Raw genomic sequence first — 20987 nt, 5'->3', positions numbered from 1 at the left:
GGCCCAAGAGTTTCAAGAGACAGATCCGTAAGAGTGACCTTTTGTGTATACTGTACCTCCACTGACCAAGCCTTCTCACCTCAAGTAAGGACTTTCTGATTTCAGGGTGTCTGTCCGGCTCCTCCACATTTTCTGGATCACACCCAGTCTCACCTGCTCCAAATGTATGACTGCCACTTGACTGACAGCAGGCTGTGGAGCTTAGGAGCACCTTTACCCTGGAGTGGGTCTGGGTGGCTGCCTATGTTTGATCACACACAGCTAGTGAGGACCCAAGACCAATTTGAAACAAAAAATGTTTGGTTGGTCCTTAAGCTCTTTTATCAGATTGGGTTGAATTATCATTAATGAAGAATAACTATTCTCTGATGTGATAAGAAAATGAGAAAGTGCCAAAGTCTGGCAGCCTTCCTAACAAAACCAAAGTGATCTTTGAGTCATGCACGGGGTTGAAAATATCCTGTTTGTCACTAACACTTGGGTGCACAGTCAGCTGGGCTTTGCAGTGTATTGATAAGCTACTCATCATGTCTGTCAGTTCCTCTCTTTAACATGCCCTCTCTTCTCTTCCTTTTCCTGCTTTCCTTGGTTCAGAGAAGCGACAGAAAACTCGCCCATTATGGATGGGTCCGAGTCTCCAGCCCACCAAAGTACTGATGAATAGAGGTATCGTAAGGGAACGTGTTGTTCTTCCAGCCCTCCCCCTTCCCTGCTCATGAGTCGGAGATCTCACATGTGGTGCGGGAGTTGCCTTTGCTCGTATGGATCATAATTTCCAGGGGGAAACATCTGAGTGGTGTGGAAGCTGTCATCTTCATGTCCTATCTCTAGACACACGTGGGACTCGATGTTTATGTGTCTGTTTCTACATCTCTGATATTAGATATAGATTAGATGTTAGATATTCCCACCGCTCCTTCCCCAAAAAGACCTCAAAGTGTGTTTTAGACCTTCCTGGGCTCTTTGTACATGCAGATACTTGTAGAATCTTTTACTGCTTTTAGTAACCAGTGTTTGTTGAAAAGAATAGCATCGTGCAGTTTACATCTCAAAACACCAGGGGCAGACTGAATTGGTCTAGAAGCATCTATCACCCATGAGTTCCTCCCAGTGTTTTTTAGTGACAGCTGTCTACTCTACCAAATGCTGTGCATTCCAGCATGGGGTCCACAGACAAGCCTTGTCCCCCATGTCAGCCAGGAGTTTGTTAGAAGGTAGACTCTTGGACCTACAGAATTCAAATCTGCATTTTAACAGGACCCCTAGGTGAATCACCTGCATGTTGGAATTTGCAAAGCCCTGCTTCAGTGGGCATAAAAATGTGAACACTTGGTCTGGTTCCTATTCTTAAAGGGTGACAAAGTATTGAAATTAATAGCATTTCAAGGGTTAACTAAGAAGATAATGATACAGCTTCTTTTAAAGCCACTTCCGAATGGTAAGTTTACTCAATCAAAAGATGGCAGTGCTAACTCTTGTAGCACTTATGTATTCAAAACTCTGAATTTCTAGAGATGCTGTGTGAACTTGGCTTCAAAGGCCCAGGGTGGGAGCAGGGGCTTTGACAGGCAGAGGCTGAGGAACACCCTTCCAAGGGCGAAAGCACAGATGTAGAAACAAGCAGGGATGTGTGGGGGAACAAGAGAGCGCCTTCTTGCTGTAGAGAAAAGAGCTAGAGCTCAGTCTGAAAAATAGGGTGGGGCAAATCCTCAACAGAAGGAGAGACAAAGAACAACTTTTGCTGCAGATGCCCTGAGCTGACAGATGGGGGAATTCGGAAAACGGGCTTAGCCTTTGCGAGGAAGGTGGTATTAAAGAACAGAATTCAACTGAGTAAATTTGAAAGATCCTACTGGCTTTATTTCAGTGATTTGTGAATCAAGGAGCTTCCAGTCCAGCAGAAAGCAAGGAGCTCTGAGATGCTGCACAAAAGGCAGAGACGTGTAGGCAAGCACAGGCAGTTACACCAGGTGAAGAGGCAGGCGGGGGCAGCAGGCGTCTGGCAGGTGACGTCCTCATCATGCGGATTGGGGGATCCCATTCCTGGGGGAGCTGAAACTGTAAAGTCAAGTCTCGGTGTGATGACGTGGAGCTTAGCCTATACAACTGCATTTCAGGTCTGCTGTTTTTAACAGTTCTCCCCTTTTCATCCAAATGATCCAAATGTAAGGCAGTAGGGCTACCCCCAGCTATGGCTCTGGGGTTCTCACCGGCTTTTTGCTGAATCTCTGTGCGGTCTTCACAGGTCATGACATTGGGTTCACATTCTTTCAGTCAGTCATTCTGTTCCTTTTCTGATGTTCTGTTCGAGGGAGAGCATGTGCTTGGTGGCCTGTGGCTGCAAAGCTGTATTTAAAGGTTTTGAGAGAACACAGCACCCTACGGTGACTACTCTTGTAACCAGAATGACCCCCGGAGAACGACTGTGTTGGTTGGGCTGCTGGCCTAAGAAAGTGCTGGGCTTGTTCAGTAGTCTTCTGTGGCTGAGTCTCCCCTTCCTGCGAAGTGTCGATCCAGGTACAGGGGTGTGGGTCACAGCACAGACACCTCCTTGCTCGACTAGAGGCTGTCAGAGGCTTGTCTCATCAGGAACAACTCTGGTCAGTCTAGATTTTTTATTGGGCAGCTGTTGCTTTACCAGCAGGGTCTGCAGTATCTTCAGGAGGTAAGGAGAGATTGCTGATCGTGGCCTCCTTTGCATCAGCTCTTGGCCAGGGGATGAGGGATCTGCCAAAGAAAGCAAATTTTGAAATATCTGACTCCTGCCTGGGAATTCGTGTTGAGTCTGTGGCTCGGGACTTGGAAGGTGAAGCCCTGGAAGCCAGTAAAAGGGAAGGGTCTGTAGACAGCACAGGTGGCTTTATTCTGGTCTCCCTTGCCTGTGTCGCTTTCTCTGTACACAGCCTGGATGCAAGGTTCCCTGAGTCGATAACCAGAGACAGGAAAGCAGACCCCCGGGCTAAGGAGTGGGACTGGCTGAGCTTCTCCAGAGAAACCAAGGCCCTGGAAATCAGGGAGGAGCTGTGATGGGCACAAGTACGTGGTCACCAGCATCATAGTGTTAATCATTCAAACAGTCGTCTGGAGGTTTGGATTTGTCCCCCTTTGCAGTGGTCTGAGATGTGGGGACAATGGCATTCTCTCTCCAAAGCAGAAGGATGGACAGAAGAATCATAAAAAACCTTCACAGGGTAAAACAGTTAGGAAAAGGAGGGTCAGAGAGTGAAGGAGGAATGGAAAGAAATGTCCTTGATCTGACATTTTGGGAGGAAGCAGTCTTACCTCTGTGGTGGCCACTTCTCTCCCTAGTCAGTTTGGTTTGAGATTGCCAGCTTTTGCGCAGGAGGGGAGGGACCAGAAGGTAGGTGGAGCCTTCATCCGTTGTAACGTCTCTACCCAAGGTTTGATGCCTTGTGATTGGGCAGCCATGTGGCCATCAAGAGCTCATGGTAGGTTACTTTCCATGAATCTCACTTCTGCAAAAGCAATAGGGTAAAATTTCTGTCTGTAAATTACTTAAAAATGCTCAAATTAACAATGTTGTGATAGTTTCAGGTGGACAGCAAAGGGACTCAGCCATACATATACTACATGTATCCATTCTCCCCAAACCCCTCCCATGCAGGCTGCCACGTGACACTGAGCAGAGCTCCCTGTGCAGCACAGTAGGTCCTTGTTGGTCATAGTGTGTGATGGATGTTGTGTACATGTCCACACTGATGGACAGTGTGTACGTGTCCATCCCAAACTCCCTATCTATCCCGCCCCCTTGGCGACCTGTGAGTCTGAGTCTGTGAGTCTATTTCTGTTTTCCAAGTAAGTTCATTTGTTACCATTTGATTTTAGATTCCACACATAACGGATGTCATAGGATATTTCTCCTTCTCTGTCTGGCTTACTTCACTCAGTGTGACAATCTCTAGGTCCATCCATGTTGCTGCAAATGGCATTACTTCCCTCTTTCTAAGGGCAGAGTAATAGCCCACTGTGTGTATGTTGTTCCCCTGTTGATAGACACTTAGGGTGCTTCCTTGTCTTGGCTATTATAAACAGTGTTACAGTGAACATTGGGGTGCATGTGTCCTTACAGATGTTTTTCTCCAGATATGTGATAGACAACATTTTAAGATAACCAGAATTATGATCGATAACATTATACCAAGATAGATTTCTAGAAATTTCACACAATTTCTAGAGTACTTAATTATATTAATAACATGCATCCATACAAATAACCCAAAAAGGTTTATCATCAGTTAGTTGACAATGTGTCCTGTGTACCTGAACAATAAAACTAATTAGTATAACATTTTTCATAAGGTAAGAGACAGATCCTTTAAAGTCTGATTTAAGATAACCATAAGGAAATGGGGTACAACGGTACTACAGTTGACAAGATGTGTGTGTCAACTTGGGCAAGTTGAGTTCTAATCAGAGAAAGGTAAAAAGAGGCACCGGGAAGCTTGGCTGCAAAAGTTTTAACTTTGTAGTTGACATCGGTGTGTATGATCGCACTAAGGATAGGGGAAAAATCAGGTTACAGGCAGACCAGGAAGTTGCCAACATCATGGACAGATTGGAGTTTTAAATGGCAGATCCAGAGTCTGAAAGGTCTCTTCCCTGGACAGTCACCCGGGAGACACAGGCAAGGCGTTACCCTCCTGATCAGGGAGCAACAGAAGCAGGCAAACAGAAGAGAAAATGGGTAAGTGGAGGAGTCTGGTTAACTCATTATTGACCAGGGGAGTTTTGCAGGAACTAATGCTTGTGGCTGGTGATCTGGCTGGCCAAAAACTGTGTCACTAACACTTTATGGGTTATTACATCTGACACACCTGTAAAGTCTTCTAATTTTCATGCAATGTTGCCTTCCATCCACTCTTCTGTAGAAGCAAAGGAGCATTCTCCAGCACTGTGAGTTTCATGTTCACTTTCTTTATCAGAATCAATCACTCAGGTTTTTTGTCTCCTTGTTGGTCTAATTAAATGTCTGAATCAGAACTATATTCTGAAGAACTACCATCTTTCAAGACACTAGTATATATGTCATTTGGACAATCAGAGGAAATACCTGCATAAAATTCTTCACTCAAAATTTTGCAATGTGTCATTTCTTAAAATGTCACACTTATACACAAGGTGGGAACAGAAACCTAACAGAGCAAAATGTGATCACGACGATCACAAGTTTTATAATGAACCCTTGATCAATTTTAAGCTCTAACAGTTTCTCACGGTGATATTAATTGTGTCACCCTCTAAAAGTGTATCGATATGTCTCTGGTCAATAATGTGTTAATAACCCCCCCTCCCCCGCCCCGCCATGAACTTCATAGTAAAGGAGAACAGTGGTAGAAATCAGGTTACGCAGGCCTGGCCTGGCGTCTGGGGACCGCTGTCCACGTCATCTGCTTCTGCTGCCAGGAAAGCCTGAGGCTGAGATCGCAGATGGCTCTGCTGTCCAGTCAGGTCCTGTGACTCCTTGTAGGTGGGACAGAGGTTTTCAAGCTTAGCTGTGCAGGGACTGGTGAGCAGTACCAGAAAAGGTCATTTCCCAGGAGAGGAGCAGGAGTCCTTCAGCTGGTGTCTTTTTCAGTGGACATCTTCTCCAGGAAGTAGTGGACGAGTGGTGTCAGTGGCAGGTTGTTATCTGGTTCAGCGTAAGTTTCTTCAACCTGAGGAGGAACTGACAATAGATGACCAGCAATTTTTTGATAGGTTCTGCTGGGTAATGTGAGGGTCAGAGTGCGGAGATTGAGGCAGAGGGAGTGAGCCTCTGTTTTTCGAGGGGCCCTTAGATTCAGAAGGCCCAGGGACAGCACCTTGGTCACCTCCTCACTGAGTTTTAGTGATGTCACCAGTCTTCTGTCCTGTCCTGAAGGCAGCCTGTACAGCAGAAGCAGGGACTCTGCAGAGCTCTTAGGCTGTGCCAGTGAAGTGAGTCTCAGTCACTGTGCAGAAATGATGGGGGTGCCCCATACAGGGAGGATGTTTTGAAGTCATTTCTTTGCTACAAAAGAGGCAGCTGCTTATCAACAGGAAAACTCTTCTACCCAGAGAAAAACATACAGCTCATGACCAATACGTATTTCTCCGTTTGTTTATTCGTTAACAATTATGTTTAATTAGAAATTTTCTCTAGCCATTAAACAGCTAGCCAATGTCTTATCTTTTTATGGACACATTTTATAACCAAGATAACATGAACTTATTTGACTAGTAAACACAGGTAGAATCAAAATTATGTCTGCATTATATCAATATTTAACACACCTACTTTGATCAAACCAACAAACATAAGATAGCTCTTGATTTATCCCATATGATGTGAATTTGAAACTTTCTGAGTTTTAGAATACTTAATTTGATAATCATTTTTCTTTAAGCCAATTAGATGCATTTTTTACAAACTGATTATACAGTACCCATCAGAGGCAGAAACACATTACAAACCTACCATGTACATACACAAACATACAGACAGATGCAGAGGTCGGGAAGCTTTGGTTTTAAAATTTTAGCCTTGAGACAGGTACAGTAAAGCAGAACTTGCTAGTTTATAGAAGAACTGTTTTATCCAAATCCTGTTTCTGGACATTGGAGTAAGTTAAACTTACCTGCTCAAAATGGGAGTTCCTTCAAGGACTTTTCTTTCTTAAATTCAGATCTTTTACAATGTCTGCAAGCATTCTGAAGTGAAAAGAGTATGTTTGGAGATTGATAGAATAGGTGGCCTTTGATTTGCTTCTAAACCTGCGTTTCTATTTTTGTAAAGACCAGGTTTATAAGACAAAGGACAGGTTGCACTGTGAATGACATCACAGGCTGTCCCATGCCTCCAACTATGTCATCTTCTGTTTGCTTCTTTAGATCATGAAGAAGACTGACTATGATGGAATTCAAAAGATTCTTATGCTCCAGATTTAGAGCTTTGTCTTTGCAATATTTTTCTTTCCCTCTGGGTACACAGTTCCATTTTGACTTAGGAACTTTATCCCCAATAGGCTCTGAATATCAGACCATAGAGCCATTTAAACAACCTTTTAAATATCTTGTCAGAAGGACAAACAATAAATATTCCTGGCCATACTGAAAGACCTCATGGACGCAAGAGGCATTCCCAAAGAGGGTGCCAAGGATACCACCCTGCCAGATCCAGAGCCACTCCCATAACCAAAAGGGAAGACTCCGTTCCCCCTAAGGGCTGGCACCCATCAGGCAGGACCTCAGCTGCAGACGGGTACAATTTACATTTCTGTGGTATTCACCCAACCTGAATGGCCCCTGAGAGAGAAAAGATCAGTCAGTGTGTCTGGATTTGGAAAGGGAGGGATGTGAAAGTTCACCTTTCTCTCTCAGCTGGCCATGGCAGGCAGATTCGGGAGAACTGACTCTGGTCAGAATGCTCACCCTGGCTGTTGTCTGCCGGACTGACCAGGATCCCATCTGCAGGCTCTGGAACAAGTGGGGTTTAGAGTGTAGCTTCACTAGCTACTGAGATTCCGCAAGGTTTTCCATTAATTTTATTATTAGTTTCCCCTTGGCTTTGGAAGGGAATAACTGGAAGCAGTTACAGGAGAGTCCCATCAACCCTGGGAGAGCCCAGGGTGTGGGGGTGGGGTGGTTCCCCAGGGGGTGGGGATAGATTTAGGGGTGTCTGTACAAGCACTAACTTGACAGGCTTTTGTTACAGTCTCGCAGTCTCTGCAGACAGAGGACAAGCGGAATGAACCCAGGAGGATAGAGGGGAGCGGGAGGAGTTAAAGTTTTACTCTTACTTTAGGTATCTCTTGTGTCTTTAAGTTTTTTACTAGCCTTTTGCAGTGAGTTTCAGTGAAGCTATTTGGGAATTTTGAAGCATTTTGCAAGCTTTATCATACTGACTAAACTAGGCATCCCACTCCACTTGTTTGATGTGGACTCCTGAAGTGAACAATCTTGTGCAACAAGAACATTCCTCCTGGTGACCGCCCTTATTCTAGTTTATCTTCAGTAAGAGCAGTCCATGTGCAAGTGGAGAGACCTCAATGTTTTTTAACATAAAACTGCTGGGGGTAGTTCCTAAGGTGGTGGGGGGGAGGGCACTCCTAAAACATTTAGGTGACTGGGATCCATTTGTGGAGTTTTTCCTAGAGCAGAGAAAATCCTCAACAGCCTCAGGGGTAAACTGAGGGCCAGGACTCGGGTCTGACAGTCTGTCTCTCAAGGATACTTCCTTTTCCTGGTAGATGGCCGGGTGCCCTGTATGTCAAGACCCCCGACCAGGGCTTCCTCAATACACTCAATTTTCTTGCAGGTGGCCAGTGACCTTGTGCCCCTTCTGGGCCGTGACCACATTTTCCTATCTGGGAGCCTGGGCTCTGGAGATGGTTGTCTCTCATCAGGTGCTTGACCCATGCCCTCCAATTTTTGTTTTAATTTTTCTCTCAGGAAAAACTACATGTTTAAATGTAAACTAAGTGCACTCTAATTCAGAAACTAAAAAAGTACTCACCAGAAGGACAATCTGTCTTTGTCCAAATCCAGAATAAAGTTGGAGAGAACCCAAAACAGAGGAATCTTGGACTTTGAAGTCCTCTTGGGATCCCAAGGCTGTCACCACTGTTAAAAAAAAAAAATTCAACTAAGTAAAAATCCTGTTGGCTTCATTCATTCAAGTTGCAACCAATTCCTTGGGGAATTAGAAACAGTCCTGTCTTACAAACCTAGTCTCTACAAGAACAGAAATACAGCTCTAGAAGCCATTCAAAGCTCAACCAACCTTTTATCAATCCCTAGGCAACCCCTCTTCATCTCAAAAGGGGGGAGGTGCAGACACTGTAAAAGACCTGGATTTAGGAAAGGAAAGTCCTTCTTGGATGAACTCCCATTCTTTTCTGGTGCCTTTGAGATGGGGATGTTCCACCTGGTCTCCTCCAGGAACTCTAACCCAGGCTAGCTCTTAGAAACTTCAGGGAGGTAATTCTTATCAGAAGGAAAAAAAAGAGAAGCAAGGGTATGGGGAGCTTAGGTGAATGAAAAGCCTTAAGTGTCTTCTCCACAACTGAGCAGCTAACCTTAACTTATTCCAGCTTCCAGAAACATGACTTGGACCCAACTGTTCTTTTATAAGGGCTTCCCAGGTGGTGCTAGTGGTAAGGAACCCACCTGCCAGCACAGGAGATGTAAGAGACATGGGTTTGATCCCTGGGTCAGGAAGACCCCCTGGAGGGGAGGGCACAATAACCAACTTAGCATGTACGCATGTTCTTTTATAAACTAGAGGGTTTTGCAGAATAGCACCTGCCTCGCGGCTGAGGGCAAACAAGGAGCTTGCCGGTTCTCTCTTCATCTCTGCCTTTCCTTCCTGCCCCTGGTGGTCACCTCCTCAGGAGGAAGTGGTCAGCCTTGTACTGAGAAAGCCACTTGTCCACACTCAGTCACTTGCCCATCTCTGACCAGTGACTGGGGTTAGAGGACTCCACTGGTGCCCCTGGGCCACTTGGCTCCCCTCAGTGAGGGTAGGGCGGACACACTGGTGGAGGGCACCACCAGATCAACACAGAGAGAGAGGGCTCGCCCACCCCCCAGTAAACAGCGTATGTCCACATGGGGTCCAACCACCTTCTGCCATGGAAAGTCTCTCAGGCACAACGGTAAGGTCAGTTGTGTCAGGAGGAGAGTGTACAGGGTGGGTGTGATGGAGTCAGCCACTTATCACCTGAAGACAGTGATGATGGCCAGTTCCAGAATTGAGGACCTTGGTGTCACTTTGCTTCTGAAGCCACCTTTCAGCATATTAACTCCAGTGTACATTTCAGGGGATCCAGGCACAGGACTCTCTTTAAAAGCCACAGAATGCTCCCAGAGGCCTTGGGTCTTGCCACATTGATGGGTTTTTTAAAAAAGCCAGATGAGAAACCTTCACAAAATCCAGAATGCCTTCATCCCCTTGTTCCTAGAAAAATGACAGCAAATCAAACAGGAAAATGGTGATAATGGCTTATTCTCAGTCATAAACTGGGATACGACATTGTGTGTAAGATGCTCTTAAACCCACTGTTGTCTGCATCTCCTCCTGCCCCAGCACTGGGCATGGGAAGGGTCAGCAGCGGGCAAGGGGAGAGATCCCCTTCTGACATTTATGCTGTTTCCAGACAGGTGTTTCTACCCCCAGCAGCATGTGCTCTGGGAGGTCAAACTCAAAAATCCAGCCTGAACACCACCCAGACCTACTAACCGAGAAGCCCCGACCAGTGTCACTCACAGGAATGTTACTCAAAACCAAAGGCTGAGGTTAGAGGCCTGCAGGTTTGGAATCAGCACAAGTGAACTCTCTGGAGTTACTAGAAGTAGAAGCTCAGCACGAACGCAAAGCACAAGAGGTGATCCAGGCCATCCTGCCTACGGCTGCTTCCGTACAAGGCGTGGGGGTCAGCCGTCCCCACATCAGGGCCTGCAGAGCAGGAGAGGAGAGGAAGGCAGGAACCCTCTCCTCAGGTGCCAGGGTTGCCTTTCTGAGCCAGCCTCTGGGAGCCTCCTGGGCAAATTCAGGCCTATATTCACTGAGATGAGGTGTGATCTTCATCTTGCCCTGCAAGAGCTGGCTCAGGATGAGTGCAGAGGGACTGTTTTTCCAAGGAATGATTCCGAGTAATGGTTCTGGGCTTTGACACAGCCCTGTGATGGCCTCCTGATACATAAGAACTACAGCTGACCCTTGAACACCACAGATGTAAACTGCACAGGTCCACTTACACTCAGATATTTTTTCCAATAAATACACAGCCAGCCAGCCCTCCATATCTGCTGAGCAGAAACCGCAGATATGAAGGGGCCACTGTCCGTACATCAGGGGCTCAAGCAGCCTTGGACTTTGAGATCCAGGGGGCTCCTGGACCCAATCCCCTCCAGGTACCCACGGATGACCATACCTCCACCCAACCTGCATCGTGACACATACCTGAAAATCTTTAATGGCCTTTCTGTACACTTTCATATATATTTTCAACACTTTTTTGATCATCACATAATACATGTTATCAAGTAAACAGCATTTAAGACTCCATTCAAAAATATCACTGCAGTTTCACTACAGAGAAACCTGCCACTTCAAATGTGCTACCAGGACAGAATAAAAATCTAGTAAACTTAGTTATGCCTGGAGTCTGAGGAGGACAAGCCAAGCAACTATCCTGAGAAGAAAAGAATCCTAAGGACTCCAGCCCAAGAGGTTCTAGGCCTTGGCTGCACGGAGAGTCACCTGGGGGCTTCGAAAGCTCCTGCCACACAAGCACACCCAGACCAATTAAGCTAGCGGGGCCCGGACAGGAGTGTTTCGAAGGTTCCCGGGTGATTCCCACATGCACCTGAGCCCGAGGACTGCTGCATGGTCGCTCCCTCTCCCTCCACAGACGGGCAAGGATGTTTCCAGTCCCTGAGAGTCTGCTGTGCACAGCACTGTCGCAGGCCCTGTGAACACGTCCTTCTGAATGCAGGCTGCAAAGTGTCATTCCCCACTAACGGTCTCCTCTTCTCCTTGGGTCCCTGCAGGAGCTACGGTGACAGCTGTTTCCTGGACTCCTCCCTCTATCCAGACCTAGCTGATGTCCAGTGGTACGGGCAGGAAAAAGCCAAGCCCGGGACCCTTGTGTGAGCCCGCCGGCCTCCACCTGACCGCCTCGCCGCCATTCTGAGATCACCTCACTGCCTCTCATTTGCCTTACCCAGACACACTGTCTCCCTGCACCAGCTTCAGCCCTCAGCACTTTTTTTCTCCCGTCTCCGCAACCCCTCATCCTCAAAAAACCTGACTGAGGAGACATTCTGGAAGGTTCCGGTCCCACTGTGTGTCCCCTGGCTCTCTTGCCCAGAGAGCCAGGCACCAGTCCTCAATGGCATCTTGGTGCCCCCCCCACCCCTCCGTGACAGCCCCCAGGCCAGAAACCGGCGGGGAAGCTGGTTGGCATGGATTCCTGTGGACCAGTGGCACTGGAGAGACCAGGGAAGGGACTTAGTACAGGGTGATCCAGAAAGACTAGGGAAGCCGAGGCCCACCTGTAGGCCATCCAAGCATGTTGTGAAGAGGCTGCCTCAGGGGACTATTCAGCTGAAATATTTCCTAGAAGTGGCTGTTGGGGGAGGGGAAGAACGGAAACAGGAAGCTGAACACGTCAGAGATGCATCCGAGGATCACAATCAGTTCTATGCTGCCAAAGATTAAAAAAACACACACACACACACAAATTAAGAGGGCCCAAGAGGAAGACATTCCTTCTGCAATGAAATCTCTTAAATCCTCAACTGCTACCACATCCCACACGTGGAAGTCGACCATCTGTGACGTGTCCCCCTCTGTAACCCTTCCCTGAACATTCACCTCCCTCTCCACCGAGAGCCTGAAAACTCACCCAATGTGATGGGCAAGTTGGAGAGCCCCCAGCTAGCATTGCTGACTTGGATCTCCACGAGCTTGGCCACGAAGAACAGCCCCGTGGGGAGCAACAGAGAGTCCACTCGGCCCCAGTCTACATGGGGGCTCAGTCCAAGACACAGAGCTGCTTTCCTCTGGGGATCTGTAGGAAGCATAAGGTGATGGTTGCCAAAAGTGGTTCTCTCTCATTAAAACAACCAGTAAAAATGTATCCTATTTTTTCGCACAAGGTGTTTCATTTGATTTTTTACGGGAAGCCAAGGGAAAAAAAGCACATTACAATCCATTAAAGTATTTACCTGTCATGGCCCATTTTCTGTTTGTTAGCACTTGTGTGACAGAGCTCAGATCCGACGTCTCTCCGCACCCGGTGACCAATGTGTCACTTCTTCCAAGAACCCAACTATGCCCTTAGATAGGAAGATTGTACTCACGTGTCTACTAGCTGGCAGGCAGAGCAGGGTTGAAAAAATATATCGGCTCCCAGAGGGCCCGGATGCCTGTGACACCATCAGCTACCTTAATGTATCACGTTGGTCTGCAGATACCAAAAAAGGAAGAGAGAAAACAGGTGTGTGGGAGCTGCCCGTTTACATGTGTGTTGAGCTATGCTCAATACACAACTGGAAAGCCATCTGTTTCTTCAAAGGCCTCGAAATACTTTTCTAATACTAACAAGTGCACACTCTGAGTTGGCTTGTTTCAAATGGCACAAACACGGTCTCCACAGAGACGGGACGCTGTGCTTACCTGGCGCAAGTGGGGGGGAGGTGCGGGGCGGGGGAGGGGGGATTAATTTTTTTCTCACTTATAATGACTCTTCCTATTGGAAAGGCAGTGGACAGCCAGACAGGAGCTGGGTTGGCTGTAGATTTGTGGGTAAGCAGAACTGAAGCTAGCTTTAGCGTAAAAAGAAAAGTTTTTTTTTTTTTTTTTTTTAATGTATATGTAATCCAAGAATAACAATAGACTCTACCAGACCAGGAGGGTAGGAATGGATACTTACTCAGTGGTTAAAAACGCAACAGCTGCGGTATTTCACCCGCTGCAGGTCGGGAAGCACTGTGGGACGCCTCTGGGGCATGGAGCAGGCTGGGGCCAGTCAGGACGGTTCAGGGCCTGGCTCCTTGGCTGCGTTGGTGATACCAGCTTGCGGAAGGGAGTAATATTCACAGAACACTCTGGGGGTAGACCCTGCAGGGTAAATAAAATTGATGATAATGTTATTAAAGGATTCTGGGGATTGACATGGGGGGAGCAGTGTTGCTCTTACTTTTGACAGTCAAGAGTTAGAAACAGCAAGTTTTTTCCCTTCCCATTTGGAAACAAGTCTCTATGAGGCCAGATTCTTTCTCCCAAAAGAAGATGCACAAATAATCAAACTGAACTCTGCGCCAGAGTTAAAAGTCAAAAAGGGAACTAGAGGAGGTGACGAGCTTCTATGGCTACAGGGCACACACATGGACACTAGTTTGAAATCAAGTTGGAAGTCAACTCGATCTTTGGCCCAGCTGGGTGATAAGGAATGACAAAAATTCTCTCTCAACACGTGGGTTTGGGATTCAGGAGGCAGAAAGGAGCGGAGGTGGGGGAGGGAGGTGGAATTACAGTTCAGAAAAACATCCCTATAGTCTGGTAGCAAAGACAGAGTTTAAGTAAAACAGGTTTTACTGTTGAGCTGCACTCGTGTTCCTACAAGATGCACATACAGTGTTGGTCCTGTGAGCCTGACATGGTTCATGATCAGTGTGGTGGGAAGTGACAGTTACTGTGCGCAAGCACTGGCAAGCTCTTTGTATTTCCCTGTTTCTTTAAAGCAAACTAAGATGAAATACGAAACCCTGGTCTGATATAAAGTCCCTATTGGATTCTCTGGATACATGTAAGAAACTGCCTGTTTAGTCAGAAGGCTGGTGAAAACACCTACATCAGACTTTGTTGTGAGACAGGTGGGTTTTTTAATTTTCTTATATGCAGATGAGTGTTGAAACTGTTCAAATTCCACTTTGTTTTCATTCAGTATTAGTTTAGTTCTTCATAGAGCAAACCCCATCCAGGTGCTATCAAATGACCAGTTACTGCTTAATTAACTAGGTGTAAAGTTTTACATATACATTCATGTCAATAGTTTATTACAAGTTGTGTAAAACGGACTCTAGTTTAATAATGGGGAGGAAAGGATTAGGTTGCTCCTGAAACTGACTTGTAGAGCATGTAAGATGATTTTACTGGATTCTGTTCATCTGTAATCAATGACAAAGATGTATGTTGTAGACAAAGTTGCAGAATTAAAAAGAAATCTGCTTTTAATTTATTCTTTTTGTATTAAGAATTTGTATAGTACCTTTACATTTTGCAAAACAGTGTTGTCAACACTTATTAAAGCATTTTCAAAATGAAAAGATCTCAGCTGCCTCTTGGACATTCTGTTTGTGTCTGACTGATCAATGCCTACGCCCGCTCCGGGGAGCTGTATGTAAATCAGTTGCCTGTGTCCTCATCGGGCTCCTTTTTTGACAGGCCAACTGAGGAGATGGGCAGGCAGCTCAGCCTCTTTCCTACCACTGCTGTTCACTGTACCACAGCTCAGACACTTTCCCTCACCCTCCAAATCCTATCACCAAAGCAACAGCCCGCTGGGCCCTCGGGTACAAAGCCCTGCACTGAGGGACACAGCGGTAACGGGCTGACTTAGTGGAGCCTTTGCTGCCATCGCACCCTGGCCCCCTAACCCACACTGCACCTCCTCACTAGCACAGAACTAGAAATCTGACAGGCAAAAGCACTCCAGGATGGAGAGCCTGGCTGAAGCATCTGCCACCAGTGTGGGCTAACCCTCCCAAAAAGGGAAGCTAGCCACTGAGAACGGACTCAAAGCGCGTCTGTCTGGAAGAGAGCCCATCAGGACAGCATCTTACACCGAAGCCTGTGTCCTTGGCAAAGCTACCAGGGCCTCTATCAAAAGATAATCAACACTGATTTCAAACAAACAGGCTCTTCTGTTAATAAGTCTTTTACATGTAAACATGTCGCTGCTCAGGAAATAAATCTGTCTCCTATTAAGCTCTATCACCTGAAAGCAACCAACCCACAGGAAGATGGAACTTTCCCTTTTCACACACACACACACACACACACACATACACACACACACACACTCCCCTTACACTGTGACAGGCAATCCCAAAGAGTCATTATTTTGGTTACTAGAGAACACAAAGTAAATAGCTGGTTCCTGTAGAAAGCATTAAAAATAGCCAGGTCTTACTCCCAAAATACCAGTTCAAGCTCAGACATGAAATTCCTCTAAAAAGAGGAATATCAGAGAAGCCCTGATGGGGGTCAGCCAGCAGGCAGTGGCCACAGCTGAAGTCAGCCTTTCACTGCATCTTCTGCAGTGGTCCCAGGTCCTCTGCATCTAATGGAAGAAGGTAAAACGAGCCCGGTAGATAGGAGATAAGCAAGTGTGTCAGTGGGATCCCTCAGGTATCTCTCGTTAAGAGGCTGCCTGGTGAGACAGCAGAGACAAGCTGACCGGACAGAGGCACGACCTCTCTGCCTAGCACAGTGTCCCACTCCCAGCACAGTCAGTATCTACCCAGGTTAGAGCTGAAGGGCCTGTACTGCAATTCAGGAGGATGAACCTACAGTTCAGCAGGTTAGCTGATGAGGTGCATCCATGTGCAGCTGCACCAAAATTTATTTTTTCATCAGAAACCCACTTTACTCTCCATAAATCTTTATCCCCATAAACAAGTAGTTTCCTTTTTCACCCATTCATCCTATTTTTCATCAAACCCTTTCTAATAATGCTTCCTTTCCTCCCACTCTACCAAAACCCCTCTTATCAAGGTCAAGAATGACTCTCCACATGCAAGGGTTAATTCTCTTAGGTGGTTAATTCTCTCAAGTTAATTCTGTAAGGTGACTTACCAGCAGCACTGGGCATGGCTGATCCCTCTTGCTTCCTTCACGGAAAGACTCTTGTCACTTGAATCCAGGACAGGACATCCTCTGGTTTTTCCTCCTCAATACAGTTGGGGCTTCTGTCCAGCTCCTTGATGGCTTTTACTCCATCTCCCCGAGGTCTACGCGCTAGAGTGTCCCAGAGCTCAGTTCAAGCTTCACTGTGCAGTCACTTCCTGTAGCGGCCCACGGTTTAAAATGTCATCTGTGTGCTAAGGGCATCTGTACTTCTCCCTGGACCTCCTCTCTGAAACTTGCACATCCTGGAGCCCACTCAACAGCTCCACACAGATGTCTAATGTGCTAACACGTCTGGAAGTGAATTTCTGAGCTGCCCTCCAAATCCGCTCCATCAGTGACCTCGTCCAGCCGAGTTAGAGGCACCTCCAGTCTCCCAGGGCTCAGGGCCAAATCCTTGGACTCACCCATGATGACCTCCTGTCCTTGTCGCATATGCAGCCAACCAAATGGATGTGAAATCCCTGCCCTTGTTCTCTTGGGGGAGAAGGGAGACAGATAATAAATTATGTAACACATTAGAAGGTTGGAAGAAAGCACGGTTGGTCAGTGGAAGATTCAGCCTGTGACAGGTGGGGATACATCTTTCCTCCAAGTAAGGTAAGAAGAGGTGGTGAGTGTGGAGGCAGTGGCAGACCTTAGGCCTGCGTCCGTGTTCCACCTGCTCTGAGGAAAACTAGGTGAGGCCACCTTCCAGATGACAAGGGAAGGAGGATCGGGATGCAGCGGTCACGGGGAGAACAGCCCCGACAGGAGAGGGGGTGGGGCACGCGCTCCAGGCCTCCCTTGGCGCCCGAGGACACCGGACACGGGGTGGGAATCCCCTCCAGTGGCACCGCAGCGGGCTAGGGGGTCAGTGGAATGAGCCAGGCCCAGATGTGTGGGGCAGTGTGACCAGAGGACAACAGGGAAGAGAGAAGACTGTCCTGGTGAGAAACTGGAGTGACAATGATGGACTCCAGATGGATTACGGAGAAGAGCAAAGCCAGGAAGATGCCAAGTAAGTAAAAGGAAGCAGAGGAATGAAGAGAGAAGGTGTTGAAGAGACTGAGGCAGAGAAGAGAGGGAATTAAAGGGAGAGGGCCCAAGGACAGGACTTCACGACCAGACAGGAGGTAACACCAGTTTCCCCAGCATCTTGGTTCTTCACACTTGGGGTGAACCCCATGATCTGGGAACAAAGTCCACGTGTGCTGGAGGGAAGCCAACCTGAGCTGAAGGCTGTGGGAAGGAGACCCATCACACTTCCCCTCAAGCAGGAACCAGAAATCTGGCTGCCTGTTCAATCCGGAGGCCGAGCATGTCAATTATTTAACAGAAAGAGTCTAACAGAAAAGACTGAACCAGAACCAGTTCTGTCAACCAGAACTGAAGAGGTGACAGGAAGAGGGGGACCCTTAGGTGTCACAGAGATGAGAACCACGGGAAGAGCCACTGGTCTCAGGGCTGCAAACAAAGACAAGGGACTCTGAAGAAAGACCTAGAGGCTTGAGGAGCTGGGAATCAGACCTTTGAGGCCTGGATGCTGCTCGGGTGCCTCAGGAACTTGGCGGGACCCCACAGAGCTAGGATTCAAATGTCTGGAGAGGAGCACTGGCTGATGCTGCTGCGATGGTTCTACAGAGGTGTGGAAAAGCTGTGGGCGGGGACCACCTCCGCTAGGAATGCCAAGTGTCATCGTGGGCTGCAGGCCCACGGCTGGGCCACCACCACTGGGGACAGGTAGTGAACACAGAGGAACAGGGCCTCCCTCCCTCCTCGGGGCTCTTGCCTCCCATGCGGCCCATGATCGGTAGAACCTAACACAAAGCTTCGCGGAGGAGAAACGTGGTCTGCAGAGCCTCATCCCAAAGCAGAGTGTGGCAGGTGCCGGGGAGAGGCTGTCAGTCAAAAAGCAATTTTCTATAACGGACAAAAACCATACATACCTTTTTGGCTCAAGTTTGTGTAATGTCAGTTACTGCCCTAGAAGGAACGAGGGTAGTTAACAAGTCAAAGCATACCAAGACACTTTCTCCCCGAATGACAGAATCACAAATGTATGTTTTCTCAGATGTCTTTCACACCCACAGAGGTATCCAGAGTTTATTCCTCTCAAAGTCACTCCTAAGCCTAGTGGAGATTTGGGAGTAACTCAGAGGAACAAGAGCTCGATGCCTCTGTCCTACAGAGTGACACGAATCTCTACCACAGGTCGACCTCTGTCTGCTCTACAACCTGGTCGTCTATGGACTCCCATTAACACGCACTGGGTCCGGGTTTTCCTGCAATTGAAGCAACATGGTGCCAATACCCACGAGCTCATTCAGGGGAACGCTGACATGCTTAACACATATCTTATAAGAATGGCAAAAATGAACCAAGTCTTAATGAAATGGCAATCTAGTACCACTACAATGTTTAACAATAATCCAAAAACACATTATTTCTCTCCTCTCAAATGCCATGCGCAGGCACTGTACTATGCAAAGATTATATTATTTAGGATTCATATGACTTTTTATAAAATCTATCTGGCAAAGATAGCTGACAAAGGTTATGTCAATATCTGAGCTAGTGATAAGATTATTTCCCCTACACAGAGAAATGGAGAAGGGAACGGCAACCCACTGCAGTATTCTTGCCTGGTGAATCCCATGGACAGAGGAGCCTGGAGGGCTACAGTCCATGGGGTCACACAGAGTCTTGGACACAACTGAGCGACTAACTCTATGCATAGAAAACTTAACATAAAGTCAAGCCACAGAGTAGAAGTATTTATAACGTACATTGAACACAGGGCTCAGCCAGAACATATAAGGAACTATGTTAAGTCAGTAAGAAAAAGGCCAGGAATTCAGTAGGAAAAAGTGGACAAGAGTAAAATCTTGAACAGAAGATTTCACAAAAGTTAAAATCCAAATGGCCATGAAGTACATATGAAAAATGCTCCACTTAATTTTCCTCAGCAAAACGCAAAGTGAAACCATAACACAGTACCATGTTAGCCCGTCACAAGAGCTGAAGTGGAGGTGGCCGAGGACATTCCAGGAGGGGCCAAGACCCCTCGAGTCCCGGCATGTGGCACCGTGGACTGGCACGAGCCCTCGGAAAACTCTTTGGCACTACCTTTTGAGTACACACATACCCAAACATTTCTCAACTTCATATAGACCCTAGAGAAATTTATAATTCACCAAAAAATACATGTACAGCATTCATACCCAAAGTGGAGACAACTCAAATGTCTATCAAATGTAGAATGGGATAGAGAAATGAGAATCAAAGAAATCACAACGGGGGACTTCCCTGGTGGTCCAGTGGCTAAGAAGCCGCAGGGAGCCCGATTCAAAACCGTCAGGGAACTAGATCCTACCTGCTGCAACTAAGAAGACTGAAGATCCTGCCTGCCACAGCTAAGACCTGGTGCAGTCAAATAAACAACAAGCAAACTCACTCACACGGGGAATGACTGCTAATGGGCCCCAGGTTTCTTTCAGGGTGATGAAAATGTTCTACATGTGCTGCTGACTGCACAGCTCTGAATATTCTAGAGACTAGGGTACCCTTTGAATGGGTGAATCTCACAGTACATGCATCCAATCAAGAAAGATGTTTTTTTTAAATGATGACAGCAGAAATCAAGGCCATGGCTCTGTCCTGATGAGGCATGAAGAGATTTCCGGGGCACTAATAACATTATCTTTCCTGACTTGGATGATACTTACTTTGAGACAGTTTCACTGTGAAAAAGTGTATGATATGGTATCTTTCTGATGTGTGCACTTTGCTGTATATGTTACAATTGAATAAAACTTTACAATGAAGGGAAACGAAATCTAGCTGTGAGTCTTGGGAAATAATCTTCAAAGGGCTAAACAAACCCTCAACAGGTAACTGATTAATACTAGACTCCTGCTATCTCTCTCTGCCTCAATCCTAACTCATAGTTTAAACAATCTCATATTTTATAATATCTTCGTTTATTCTTGCTTTACACAATGTATAGCCAGCCCAAGGTAGTCACCTATTCTTACCTTCAATTTTCTTACATGAGGCCTATCCTGGAGGTTCTCTCTATGCACAAGTCACCTCATTTGAAACCTAAGAATTATTGTTCCAAAATTAACAACTGAAGTACTCAAGGTTTTATAATATGCCAAATTCCACATAAACCTTGAGAGCTAAGTGTTCTCTATTAAAAAATAAATAAAGAGAAGAAATAAAGAGTCCTTTTGCCCTAAATTCATCCACCAGGTCACTTCCTTCTGTAACTCTGATTAATTCTTTTTAATTTGTGGCTTTCAAACTGCTGGTCACAACACATTAATGAGTTGTAAGCCACTTTAGAGTCACACCAGCATATTTTTAAAAGAAACGCAACAGGAAAGAATAAGAACGCACTGCTCATGGCATGGTCAGGGAACACACACAGGTGATACTGGGTCCCACCTATTTGTTATGGCTGATTGTTGAGCTATAGTCAAAACATCTCAAAGCCACAACTTTAATCCTCCCACTTTACAAGATGGCAAAACCGAAATCAGGCTCAGAGGACAATGCTAATGGTTTGTGATGTCTCCTAAGTCTCAAGGGAAGGGCAAGTTGGAGA

The 20987-nt window shown here is 46.6% G+C and overlaps 1 protein-coding gene and 1 long non-coding RNA gene across 3 annotated transcripts in view; one reads left to right on the top strand and one right to left on the bottom strand.

The window, feature by feature from the left end:
* FRMD4A (FERM domain containing 4A) overlaps positions 1 to 12638 on the top strand; it is a 324865-nt gene extending 312227 nt beyond the window's left edge. The window contains exon 23 of the mRNA XM_018057129.1: positions 11533 to 12638. Within this exon, the coding sequence (XP_017912618.1) occupies positions 11533 to 11635 (103 nt within the window). The 3' untranslated portion in view covers positions 11636 to 12638. The remainder of the gene's footprint in view (positions 1 to 11532) is intronic.
* Positions 1835 to 18998, bottom strand: LOC102175415. Of its 2 annotated transcripts, XR_001918997.1 has the most exons (6): positions 16346 to 18998; positions 13419 to 13606; positions 12390 to 12950; positions 5539 to 9937; positions 3283 to 3476; positions 1835 to 2727 (listed from the first exon to the last, which is right to left on the bottom strand). It is a non-coding gene; the product is annotated as an uncharacterized LOC102175415 (long non-coding RNA). The 2 variants fall into 2 exon arrangements; XR_001296381.2 differs by lacking the exon at positions 16346 to 18998 and having other exon boundaries at positions 13419 to 14801.

Source organism: Capra hircus, chromosome 13 (genome assembly GCF_001704415.2).
Source record: "Capra hircus breed San Clemente chromosome 13, ASM170441v1, whole genome shotgun sequence".
NCBI lineage: Eukaryota > Metazoa > Chordata > Mammalia > Artiodactyla > Bovidae > Capra > Capra hircus.
The sequence above is the reverse complement of the archived record's forward strand: the minus strand, read 5'-3'. Positions and strand labels throughout refer to the sequence as shown.